Source organism: Anneissia japonica, unplaced genomic scaffold (assembly GCF_011630105.1).
Source record: "Anneissia japonica isolate Jap-2015-1 unplaced genomic scaffold, ASM1163010v1 scaffold287863_len737641_cov155, whole genome shotgun sequence".
Lineage (NCBI taxonomy): Eukaryota > Metazoa > Echinodermata > Crinoidea > Comatulida > Comatulidae > Anneissia > Anneissia japonica.
The window spans coordinates 21202-35093 of NW_022742482.1; the positions used below are offsets into that span (position 1 = coordinate 21202).

A 13892-nucleotide genomic window follows, 5' to 3' on the forward strand; every position below is an offset into this window, starting at 1 on the left:
TAGAATCACTGCAGAGGCACTACAGCATTTTAGCTGCAATCTTAGCACTCTATAGTTGTCCCTGACACAATCGTAACGCTCCCCAATTCAACTGGCCAATCAGCGTCACCAAAGGAGTCGGCGATAGCATGTTTCTTTCTTTTTATGAAAACCAAGTTTAGTCTCCCAATTCTAACCTTTGGTTGGTGATTTAGCTCTTCGTCTTGTTGGACTGGGGCTTCTCGTGCGATATGGGCTTGGTGAACGTCCAGCAGCACCAATACCAAGAGTTCGTCTCAGGGTGGAGTACAAGCTACCTAGCTTAAACTCAGATTCCTTTTTGGAGCCTAGGAGGTAGAAAACCCACACAATTTTAACACAGATATAATTTAATGGTATTATTGTATTGCTCTGGATAAAGACATGAAACATTTTGTAAACAAAAAAAAACAAACAAAAAACAACTACTGTACTTCACCTTCGACCTGTGCCAGTTGAGCTTCTAGTCCATTGATACGGCCCTCAGCTGCACTGAGCTTCAACTTAATGTCGCTGAATTCACCGGCTAGTCCGTCTAAAGTAGACTCACTGTCTCGGAGACGCTCCTGAATCTTACGCTCCTTCATGCTTGCTTCATCCAATGTGGCATGGAACTGTTTCTCTCGCAGACGCAGCTCTTCATTCAGGTCATTGAGTTTCCTCTTTAGGTTCTGAACCTCTTTACGAGCGGCTTCTCTTCCAGTTTCCGTTTCCATGACCTAAGGTTCAAGATTCAATAGACTGCATTGTCCACACGCATATTATAGTGGGGGTATTGTGGGTAATTTTATGATGGCTACCCTATTTTTAAGTTGGATCATTTGTATGAGCATTTTCAGATGCTTTGGGGGAGGTTTTGCATTAAGACACAATGCAAAGGCCCTTTATGCTCTTATATTTATTGCTAATACAGTACAATCTCTATTAAGGGACCACTTTGGGACCAGAAATAGGGGTGCTCCAAACATCTTCCTCACTTCATAGCCAAAAACTGTCCCCTTAATAGGGATATCCCCTTAAAATGGGTGTCCCTAAAGAGAAGTTTTACTGTAACAGTTTAATAGAATATATTATTCAAAATGAAATAACAGGCCACTGCATATTAAAAATTTACTGAATCAATTTATTATATACAATTGAATTAACACTTTAACATGATGTATATGTTTTGAGAAATGCTTTATGTGTTTGTTAAAAGCACATATTATTATTTTCCTTTTTAATTTCTTTTTGTACTTTCTAGTTATTGTACGAGCTGGCAAACCTGAGTGCTATATAAATCCAAATATAATTGTTACTTCAATCTTGATTTCCTCTGTAACTACTTTGAATGTGTGCTTGCCTTGTGATTGTTGATTCCAATAAATTAAATTTTTACGCCACTGTTTCAAAGGGTAGTTTTTTTAAAAAACATTAAAAAACACCTAATTGCTAAAATAAAATAAATTGTATTATGTAAAAGAAAACGAAAGTGAGTACACAATAAATTTATACCTTTTGTTTGAGGCTAAAAATCTCTCTTCTATGATCCTCAATCATCTCATTGTCGTGGGCCACCTTGCCTTGCAAGTCACGGTTTTCCTTCATCTTTTTTGATCTGTCGCCCTCTAGAGTTTTCACCTTTATGAAAGTGTAATCAATTTAATGGTACTGCGAAACTGAGCTTTATGTGAAAATAAATGCTAAAATACTGAACGGTAAAATTTGAAAATCATAAATTCACCAATAATGCCTATCACTATAAAATCTTCTATGAATAATATCCTATGAGATAACGTATGTGACGTGTTCCCATGAAACTCGGACACATTCAATACATTAACTTTTGCAAAAAACCAACAATGAACTTGTCAGGTTAAAAGTGATCAACTTTGATATTTTGACTGTACTATGTTCATATACTATCTACTATCTGGCAAACAGTTAAAAAACCTGAAAACTGCAAGTTATGATTTTGTTATTACATTGCTTTTTTTACAATTGTTTCAGGCCCAAGGCTAATAATATGCAAAACCACAAACTTGATCATTTATCTGAGTGGCATATCCCTTCGCAAAACAAGCATAAGCACAAAATGCTCTACATCACAGGTGGGCAATGTGTGGCCCGTGGGCCACATGTGACCCAACAGCGATGGTTAAAAAACGATAAAGGTAGCAGCGTCATTGTGCTGAATTGCGTATGGGCGTAGTTTGTGACTACCTAGCAGCCATAAAGAGGCGCTTAATGGTAGATACATGTTCACATCATTCCACAACAACAGGGACTAAAATAAACCATAATATCAAGGTAACCCCCTACGCTTTCGAAAGATGCAATGGGTTCTTTAAAGTGCACACGAGCCAGATGTATACACCGAACCTCCATTTTAAGTCCTTATCCGAGAAAACTTGGTTCTACCGACCGAACCATGGGCGAAGAGCGGTTGGAACCAGCGCTGATGTTAAGGCTGTAGCTAGCGGCACCCCTGCCTTACCGCTCGGCCACTCGACTCCCTAAAATTCTCGGAATGGAATTGGTAACCTGGACAAAAAAAAAATCCCCCAATCTCAGAAAGCGACATGGCCCCTGGCCCCATCGTTATGCCACTGTACCCATCCCTGCTGTACATACACTATCTCATTATGAGGCTTAGGTCGTGGAGTTGTTTCGGGTTGTGAAAAAAAAAATCCTGTTACCATGACGGGAATTGAATCCAGGACTCTGGTACTGGAAGGCAAGCATCATAACCACCAACCTATTCAACTCCGTATATATTAGGTTGCTAAGCACATGCTTTTCTCAGTTGCCCTACTGGTACTTCAAAGTCAATTGCTCATAATTCCAGAAAACTGACAAACCAACTGAGTTACATATCATGATTGAAAATATTCACAAATACACTCCAAAGCGAAATTATTATAGAATATATTTATATAAAAGAAACATGCTTTAATATATGAAACATTGTCTGGTTTTTGTGTCATTTTATAACAATTAGTCAATTCACTATGCTAAATTTGATTATAAAAATAGTAAAACAAATTAAAAACAAGCCTGTCGAGACTATCGAATTTTATTTGAAGAAAAATTCCCAAATATGGTCATGATGACATCACATCATGAACATATATAGGCACATCATGACTATATATAGGCATGCAACTGTTGCATGCCCATATATAGGCACATCAGGACTATATATGGGCATGCAACAGTTGTTTGTCATTACTTACTTGTCGACGGAGTTCCTGCAATTCTCGTCGTGCTTCCAATCTGGATTTCTCAACTTCACGCAGACTTGCTCTTAAGTTAACAGCTTCTTTCTGTACGCCATCTTTGGCCTCGTCAAGAACTAGAAATTACCGAACAAAGACATTTTATTTGAACCAATTATTGGCAATCCAATATAACAATTTTATCTTTATTTTAAAACAATTTGAATTTGTTAATTAGCTTTCTTTATGAATACATAAAAAGCAACAAAATCATTTTATCAATGCAAAAGATTTGTATGAGTACATTTTAAATCTCACCTCCAATTTTCTGGTTTTTATCTTCAATACTACGGTTTAGGGATATCTTATCACTTTCGACTTTCTTTATTTTGTTACGGAGCTCCTCATTGGATACCTGGAGGGCTTCTTTTTCCAACACTTCATCATGAAGTTGACGTTTTTGATCTACCACCTCCTTCCGAATTAATTCACGGGTCTCATCAGCTAAAATCATTAAAAATTTACAATTATTATTAAAACAAATTTGTTTTCCCTGTCCCCAGCCTAGCTGGTACCCAATTAAACTCCTATGTAGAGTGAGACAAACATATTATATAAAGTGTCTTGCCTAACAGGCAAGACACAGGTGACTTGCATGATGAGGGTTTCCAACCTCTGACCTCAAGGTTGAGATTTCAAGCCACAACCATGCAACAACCACTTCCACTACACAAACATGATATTGTTCATAATATGCCAGGTCTTGTGACAAAATGAGTTTTATTGTACACTAGATCAATTTAAAATATTTAAGAAAATATATATGAAGTAATATTTTGACAAAAATTGGGTTTCAATGTTTCTGATAAGTTTAATAGGTATATTTAAAGATCACAAATGTTCAGAGTTTATTTAAAATAGTCAAAATTGTTTTTGAGGCACATTTTTCAAAGTACTTTTTCAGAACCAATAGGAAAACCAATACAAAATTTATCAGTTGTTTATCTTCAGTGCTGATTTTCTCCAAAGTATGTTATCGGACATGGGAATATGAAAAGTTTACTACGGTTGCAGTCAAGTAAGATACTTGATTCAAAGACTAAAATAAAGCTTTTATATAGTCATCTATCTAAGCAGATCAATAAACTAATTATTAATTTTTCGTACAAGATTAATTTTGTCATGACATCTCATGTATGTATGTTACTACAGTTATGCATATCATACTATAGGCCTACCTTCTCTTATCTTACGATGAGCTTCTATTAAGTCTCGTCTGACACCGTCTCTACTCTCCTCCACCATTTTAAGTTGTGTCTTCAGCTCAGACACCTCTCGCATTAATCCTTCCTTGACTTTCTGCAGTTCTTTAATCTGATTGGTCAGATCTTTAGCCTCTTTCTCACGTTCATCCCTGCAAAATATAAAAATATAGGTATTTATGTCTCAAAAACAAGCCAAACCAGTGTATTTGTCAAATTTCAAAAAACAATCTATCTTATTGCACTAAATTAACCACTATATATCCATACATCATGCTATGCCGTTATTTTCCCCATTTTCAATGTTAAAACAACACTTTTTAAGGATAATTTATGTATGAGAAATGCCTGAAATCATAAATTTTGTAGGCTGATTTCTCATATATTGTGCTGCAAACAGCTGCATGTTTAAATGCTTGTAACTTCATAACGAAATGTCGGATTTGAACCATGCCATTACTTTGGCAATATTAAGTTGATTCCAGTGAATGACATATCATTTTAAAGCCCCTAACGTGGAAAATATGAATACATAAAAAAAGTTTCTTGGTTTGGTCACAAACCGTTGCTGGTTTTGGCATGGCTACCCCCATTTATCATTATTACATATCTATTAACAGATATATTTTACATCCATTAATGTAAATGTCTATTTATTTATTAATACACTTAAATATTTTATATATTAGGCATTTACTTACATTGCTTCCTCAAACTTGGCAGTCAGATCCTTGAGTTCTTCATGGGCAGCAGCAATAGCATTCTGCAACATACATTGTCGCAATTAATGCATGGGCAAAAAATAAAAGCATATAAAACAAAGACAACCATAAGTCTAAATTATGTTATATTTTCTATATGTGGCAAACACAAGCCAAACAGTCACTCGTCGCAAATCATGTTTCAGAGATAATGGCCAAAACATGCTGAAATGTCAACATTTTTTAAATCTACTTTTTGCACTAAACTAACCTATATATATATATATATATACATCATGCTATGCTGTTATTTTTCCCATTTCCAATGCTAAATCAACAATTTTGAACGATTTGGTGATGGTTTCTGCCTAAGAAATGCCCAAAATCGTAAACTTTGAAGGCTGATTTCTCAAATATTGTTCTTTAAAACAGCTGTTATGTTTAAATGCTGGTAACATCATAAGGAAATGTTGGACTTAAAAGATTATTTTACCTTTTCATACCTCTCATTTTCATCTGTAACCCTGTATTAATAACTCAAAAATGCGACCAGTGACTGGTTTGGCTTGTCTTTGCCACATATGGTGCTAAAGATATTTTTTGAGGAATTTTATTTTTATAAATTATAAATACAGTATTCCATTATTCAATAGGAAGATATGGTAAAAACTGTGATATTATATCTTCTGTTTTAAAGTATATCTGTTGTCAAAATTACATTGCTAAGATAAATATTATTTTTTTTATCGCAAGATAATTGTGACTGTTGACCTAGATTTGTTGTAATCAATCCCTGAGTTTGAGATGTTTGAATTTGTTATATTTTGATTGGTATTAATTTATTGTAGTTTAATTGCAGTTTATGGATTTTATAACATTTTTCATAAGGTAATTACTTTGTCTCCTTTTAATTACAATTTTGCAATAGCTAATCTCTAAATTAAAATTTAATCAATTTGTATATGATAATATCATATTTTGTATATGATAATATCATATTTTTCTAAATTCATCTTTTTGTAGAGTATGTTTGTATTCTTATGTAAAGAGCATTTAAACATGAATATTCATGAAAAGGCGCTAGATAAATTTGGTAAATAAATAAACAATTTCATGCACATTTATAAATGATGAATAAAATAGTATTATGGCTTGGCATCTTATATAAAGAAAATGTAAACAACGGTAAACAAATCAATCTGTTTTATTAGGCACTACAGTCAACAGACAATCACCATTATTACTTTAACTGAGAAGAATTTTTTAAAAGCTAGAATGAGTGTTAGGACTAAAAAAGTAACTGTATTTAACAAAAATTCAAAATAAAGGCCTTGCATATTGTCAAAGCACTGAAAAGGTAATAATCTAGTGACAATTTTATCTGTGATATGACATCAACAGTACACTTGAGAATATTGGTGGCTCATCAGCAAAACGTTGTGTAATCGTTTTAGCAATATTTTTGGATCAACCAAAAACATTAAATATACCTGTACTAACAATACTATTCTTAAACAGGGATATATTACCTTGTCTTGTTCAGCCCGAGCAAACGATTCACGTTTAAGACGATCCATTTCCATCGACGCATTTACAAGCTCTCGTTGAGCATTGCTTAGCTTTTCAGCCACTTGGTTCTTATCTTGCTGGGCTATGGAGAGAGCCTATAAATAAAATAATAAGTAAAAAAAATTACAAATATTTGATACACTCATAAAACTTAGATAAATATTGCAATAAGACTGAATTCTATATTTTTCCATTTATCATCCAATAATTTACAATTGTAATTAACAATTTTTATATTATGATTCACTTTATACAGTACTATGAAATCATTTTGGATATTTGTCTAGATGCAATTGGATATTTCATCTAATATTTTGGTCCCATAGAGAGGGAAGCATTTAACCCCTTCGGTACCTCATTCCCTACTGGGGACACCACTGCCGGATTGGAAGCATGTGGAATAGTGGTATGGGTTTCTGATCAAAGTATGTAAGGTTTAAGATTTTGACTCATCACTTGAATAAGTTCTAATATCTGGAATTCTTCTTTCCACCTAGGGACAATATTTGTACCTGGAACGATAGAAATTGTTAAATAAACTGGATCACTCACATGGCACTAGAGGAGGTGACTACATATCAAATTCCAGGTAAATGCAACTCATTATGTCTCCAGTGGTAAACACTGCCTTTGGTAAAGAATTACACATAATTAAATATTACCCAACAGACAAAAAACTACCTGCTGTTTGTCGTTTTCTGCCATCAACAGACTCTCGTCTCGGTCTTTCTGGAGATTGGCGATTTCTTCCGTAAGAGCATCCTTCTCAAGCTCATGTTGCATATGCATCTCCTCTTTCTCTTTGGCGGCTTCCTCAATCAGTTTTTCTTTCTCCTCGTTCAGTTCAGAGCAAATTCTCTCCTGAATGCATTTAATTTCAAATTTTAATTTAGCAAGATGATTCTCATGATGATGATGATTGTCATTTTAATAATTGATTGAAATCTTACATCTAATTTCATTTTGTGAACTTAAAGGAGTGTTTAAAAAAAAAGATTCATGTAATTCATTTAAAGAAGATTTACCTTTTCTCTGGACAAACCATCAACCTCATCTTCATGGACTTGCTCTTGTTGCTTAGCAGCCATCTGAGCATCTCGCTCCATCTGAGCAATAGACTGGTTGAGCATCTCTATGTCGCGCTCGCTCTTGGCAGCGAGGATCTCAATCTCTTTGTTCACACGAGCCAGATCAACTGATTGAAATATAAATTATTCAAAGACTTTAACTAATTATCATATTAAATCAACTCTAATTGGCCAGTTGATAAAACATTAGTTGTTTCCTATTAGATCCTTTCTATCTAGGTTCTTTGATTTTAATGGGATTTTCCTTTATTTTCTTAGTTTTTTTTTTATGTAAAGCATATTGGAAACATTTATTTAAGCATTACACACTATATAAGAATAAGATTAAGATTTATCTTATTACTATGACCTGCAAGACAAAATTATGAGTAATGATACTTTTTTTTTTCTGACTCTCTTGCAATAATCACTTTAATTGATTAAATATTCAGAACCCATTACTGAAGTTAAACATTAATCATATCTTTTATTCCATGACGGATATATACACAACTCTCCTTCCACAGGACTGGCTTGATTGCAATAAGCAGCGTAGAATAAAATGTTACAATTTATATAGCGTATATGCTTCATGTCTCCTTTGTACTTGATAATTATAAAAATTATTAACTAATGTGGAAAAGACAAGCCAAACCAGCCACTCGTCGCAAATCCGGTTTCGGAGATAATGGCCAAAACACGCTGCTATATCAAAATTTATGAAAACTATTTTATTGCACTAAACTAACCTTTATATATCTACATATCATGCTATGCTGTTATTTTCCCCATTTTCAATGTTAAAACAACAAGTTTGAACGATTTAGTGATGGTTTCTACCTGAGAAGTTAATGAACAACTACGAAGGCTGATTTCTCAAATATTGTTCTTTAAACAGCTGTATGTTTAAACTCCTGTAACTTCATAAGGAAATGTTGGATTTAAATGATTCTTTCACCATTTTATAGCGCTCATTTTACGGTTTAACTCTGTATTAATAACTAAAAATCAATTTTTGCGATGAGTGACTGGTTGGGCTTGTCTTTAGGTAACATCTTTAAGAACAAATTCAAGCCCTAATATCCAAAATACAGAAATACAGTATACGAAATATTAAGAAATTGTACTAAGGCTTCTAGTAAGTTAAAGGATAGTAAGGATATTTCGCTTGTGAAAATGCATATCCTATACAAGAATACCAAAGATATCTTGGTAAAAAAACAAACACAGACCAAGAAGGCCTGTAAAATTCACAAAATATTTAACAAAAATCTGTACAGTAACATCTGCTGTTGTGTTAATTGGATATTAGAATCGTTTGAAAATTTAAAAAAAATTTAATATTAATTGACCTTTGACACTGTGGAGTAGCTAGGTGCTTAAATATGTTTGTTGCAAATTCAATACTTACCAGTAAGTGCCTCCTTAGATAGCTGGAGTTCTTGAACCTCTGCATCCAGTTGGTCTTTGCGGTTCTCAAGCTTCACTGCTGTTTGCTGCATCTCATAGAGGGCAGTCTCTAGACTTTCTTTGTCACTTGTCAAAGCAGCAATAACCTATGGCCAATAAATTATAGAAAAATATTTTTACAGTTTATTAAAAAAATAAATGATTAAAATTGTATATTTAGGCCATATTTATTTTATAATATAAAACAAATCTTTAAAGAATAGAATAAATAAATATACAACAAACATTTACAAACATTTATATCTGTCTCTTATACACATCTAGATGTGTATAAGAGATATCATGTTCAAATATAGTAAATATAAAATATATAACACAATTAATTATAAAACCATAGTAAAACCTAAAGATTGATTATAGCAATATATAATAATATATAATATATGCGAAAACTAAGTAGAGTGATGCAGAAACATAATGGTAATACCGGAGATATAGCAGAGTTACATTAGAGAATAAAACCACCAATTTTGAGATATTAGAAATATAGTTGTTTTAAGTAATAATAACATACCATCATGTATATAATGTTTAGGTCACAAATACAATAAGGTTTTTAATAAATAATTTTGTGATGGATTATTGTTATTTTATTCCTGGTGAAATATCAGGATTTTAATCTAAAAACAACCTCACTTCTGAACCATATACAATTACGTGGCGGTTGAGCTTCAGGGTTTTTACGATGGTTAGTATTGCTGTAGGTCAACTGCGTTAAGTCTGCTTTAAACTAGGTGAATCTATTCGCTCGAATCAAAAGCGTCGGTTCATGAACATTCACATTTCTATCAGCGTTTTTCGCGATTTCGTGAAATCAGTAGTTTAAACTGTTTCTCCTTTTTGCGAAGTGCAAAAATGCGCAACCAATCGGAGCTCAGGAAGCGAACCAACGCTTTGGCTTATCGTAAATATATTCGCCTAGTTTGCCTTTAGCTATTGTATAAAAACACAATAAAGTAAGACATTATTTAAAGTAGCATTTTCGTAGTAGAAGATAAAGGTAAATGCAAGCTCAATGTTATAAATATCATCAGTAATTATTAGAGATTACAATAAATGTCTTAGAGTGATAAAGATTGGAATAAATGCAGACCGTTTCATTAGATTTTGTAGTAGTATTGATTGTAAATTTTTGTACATTGTACTTTAAATTAAATTTTATGATCGGTGTTATGAATAGTACTGCCATTTATATGCAAAACTGAAACTTAATATTACAAAATACAATACGAAACGATACAATTGTATTCGTCCATCAAAGGAAATTTATTATTCAATACGTAATTGCTCTTCACAAAGAGAGGAAAGAAAAGTAAAGCTCTCAACGACCTTTGGTCCACAAAAACAGTTCACCTTCCAATTTGAGACCACATTTGGGACCTGAAAATTTGGGATGGTCTCCACATAGAGGGTAAGCTTTGGGTTAACAAATTGAAGATTGTTATTTGGTTCCTTGAAAAAATGGTCTTTAATTAGAGGCGTCTTGAGGTCGAGTGTGCACTGGATACAAACCAAATTAAATAAAGATATATGAAAATTACTATCGCTGTAGTGTTATCATTATTGGCTATGTTCAGCAGACAAAACGATTTACGCTAGCATAACGTTAATTGACTGGTATGAACGCCAGTAATAATGCACAATCACAGGCGTACGATAATCCACCAACAGACCTCAATTAGCATACGCCACTGAGTAACGGCAGTCATGCATCAATGGTTTTGAACTCAGCCAGGATTTAACCAATCACAATAAAAGCATAGATGTAAACAGGAAATAAACTGTGTGATTACAAATGAATATTTCGAGCGAATACTTATATGCTAGCATTACATTAATTGCCCAGTCTGGACATCTCGTTATAGTTACACCATGAATTATACGCCATGGATTAACATACGCATGCCCTCTGTTAGATAAGCCTCCCGTATCTTTCAGGTCTGAATGTATAGCCTAACTTTAAATTTTAATTAGAAATTTGACACTATAAAATTATGATTTTTTTTTTTATTGTTATGTTCATGATTTTTAAATACTGAGCATTCGTAATTACTCTCTTTAAATTCATACAATAAGCTCCAACACCCTCGACCCTTAAGTAAATATTATTCATTTCTTTCAAATAGCAACAGTATTTTCTCATTTTCAAGCATCACAGAATAGTAGTTCTAAACTAACTGCAGGTTAAAGTCCAGCACCCTTAGAAGATGGCTTTCCTGTAAATTTGCTTCGAAGCAAATACAGTACAGTATTACTTAAATACGCCTCTACCTTAGAGGAGGCACGTTGCTGTGCATGAAAGCTATTCTGTAGATGATTTTTTTGTCGCTGTAATGTTTGTTCTTTCTACATGCAAATTAAACAAATGAGAAGAGAATGACGATGGTGTAAAGCTTAAGGACCCTGTCCAGCCTATCAAATACAAATATTTGATATATATAGTCATTATGTGCCTATATATGGTCATGATGTGATGTCATCATGATGTCACATTTTTATTAAAATATGATAGTCTGGACCAGGCTTAAAGCCAGGCTCTGGAGGAAAAACGATTTCTGATATCGTCGCTCACATCACGAGTAGCGCGTGAAATCAGAGTAGTGCGTCAAAATGAGCGTGTATTGGTTTTCAAGCACTTTTGTATTCTTTACCACACAAAATGTTGTTTACAACAACAGCGCACATTTTGACGCGCTATCTTGATTTCACGAACTAACACAATCTACTTTGATTGCGTTAGTTCGTGATGTGAGCGGCGATATGTTGTACAGTTGATTTCTAAGACGCAAATAGGGTGTTTGACAAAAAACTTGGGAATGATTAAAAAGACAAAGATTTTTGAATATTTAAAAACAGGGGAAAATAGTGGAGTAACCACCCTATTTTTTCACCATTTTCGAAATATCAAAAAATCTGTAATTCATTACCTGTTCCCAAGATTTCTTGTGTCTCAGAAAATGAGTTGTACAAGATATCAACAATTTTTCTTCCTTCCAAAGCCTGGCTTTAAAATCTCAAAGCACTTTTCATAGTATCGTAGGCTATTTATAGAAATTATAGGCTTATTAAATAGTACATCCTATGAATTTTATGAGAAAGAATACGTAATTTGTATTACTAGTAATCAATCTTAGAAAGTAAATACTATTTGGATGGTGATGTAATGCTTTGTCTACACTATCAAATTTTATGTGACAAAAAATTGTGATGCGCCCATATATGGGTACGATGACGTCATATCACATACTATAAAATTGTATCAAAACAAGTTGAACATGTTCAATTCTTATGTTCCATTACATTTTATGTGACATTTTTTAGATGAAATTTGATAGTGTAGAAAAAGCTTTAACAGAATATATAGTGTACATAGTTTATTTACCAAGATATTTTACAAATGTACATATAAATTCCCTATATTCATATTAGTTGTAAAATTATTTCATCTTCATGTAACTGTAAAATGTTGGTGCTACGCTGCTCTCCGTTAGGCATATTCATACCACGAAAAAATATAGGTTTTTCAAAATTGTTATATAAAAATAATATTTAAACTGAATTTCCAATCTTGAGGAATCTAAATATCTACCAATGAGAGGGCAATTAGTTATTAGCCATAACTCACCTCAGACAAAGCACGATTCTCACGCTCTGAAGCCTGTCGAAAAGGAGTCCATGGGCTTCATTTTGAGGCTTAACTTGCAAACGGAAGAGGTGGGCTTCAGTTCGAGATTCTTCTTGAAATTAAGCCCACTGGGCTTCAATTCGAGGTTCTTCGGTATTGTTTAGACCTATTTTGTGTATGGAAAAATTTGCTAGTCTACTTATAGCCTTATATTAGAAAAATTAATAAATTTTAGACAGTGGATATTATTACATCAGTCTTAGACAAATTCCTCATTCTGATTAGATTTTAATGTATATATGGATTAGATTAGGACAATAAAATCCAATCAGAATCTGGAATTTGTTTAAGACTGGTGTAAGAACAGCAAAATATTAATCAGAGTCAGAATTCAAAATACAGTAGAAACCCTCATTTACAAACCCTGCTTTTACGAATTCCCGATTTTACGAACGTAATATAAAGGTGATTACATCATAAAAATTGAAGCGAAAGATTAAAAAATAAAAAAAAAAACCCGCTCGAATTGTACCTGTTATTACCATGCATACAACACAACACACCATACTATACAGTACTATGTAATTCTCAAGTGAAGGAGGCCCTCTAATGGGCCTCTTCAAAGTCTGTTTTTTACATAAAGCTATTATTATTATACCTCTATGGTTTTTTATGGCTTCACACATGTGCATGCGACAAATTTTACTTCTCTTTCAAACATCGTTTTCAGAATATAAAATTCAACATTGTGCTTGATTGTTTTATTAAATGATCTATATATAAAAAAAAAACAAGTATCTATGGAAGTTGTGTTGGAATAAAATCCACAATCTAGGTATTTAAGAAGGTAAAAATGTCCGATAAAAACAAATTTGTGCAGGGCCTAGAGTGGGATCAGAATGCTTAGAAGCTGCCAACTGTAGGCCTAGGCCCCCTCAGACTTAGCTGCATAAGCCTGTAGGCCTAGCATAGGCCTAGTTTAT

The 13892-nt window shown here is 33.3% G+C and overlaps 1 protein-coding gene across 1 annotated transcript in view; it reads right to left on the bottom strand.

Annotated features, from left to right (window-relative positions):
* LOC117119173 (rootletin-like) overlaps positions 1–13892 on the bottom strand; it is a 56772-nt gene that overhangs the window by 13577 nt on the left and 29303 nt on the right. The window contains exons 14-25 of the mRNA XM_033263991.1: positions 12910–12942; positions 9226–9370; positions 7773–7942; positions 7429–7608; positions 6708–6842; positions 5179–5240; positions 4454–4629; positions 3534–3719; positions 3234–3352; positions 1513–1638; positions 458–737; positions 177–326 (exon numbers count right to left, since the gene is read on the bottom strand). Coding sequence (XP_033119882.1) covers positions 177–326; positions 458–737; positions 1513–1638; positions 3234–3352; positions 3534–3719; positions 4454–4629; positions 5179–5240; positions 6708–6842; positions 7429–7608; positions 7773–7942; positions 9226–9370; positions 12910–12942 — 1762 coding nt within the window. The remainder of the gene's footprint in view (positions 1–176; positions 327–457; positions 738–1512; positions 1639–3233; positions 3353–3533; positions 3720–4453; positions 4630–5178; positions 5241–6707; positions 6843–7428; positions 7609–7772; positions 7943–9225; positions 9371–12909; positions 12943–13892) is intronic.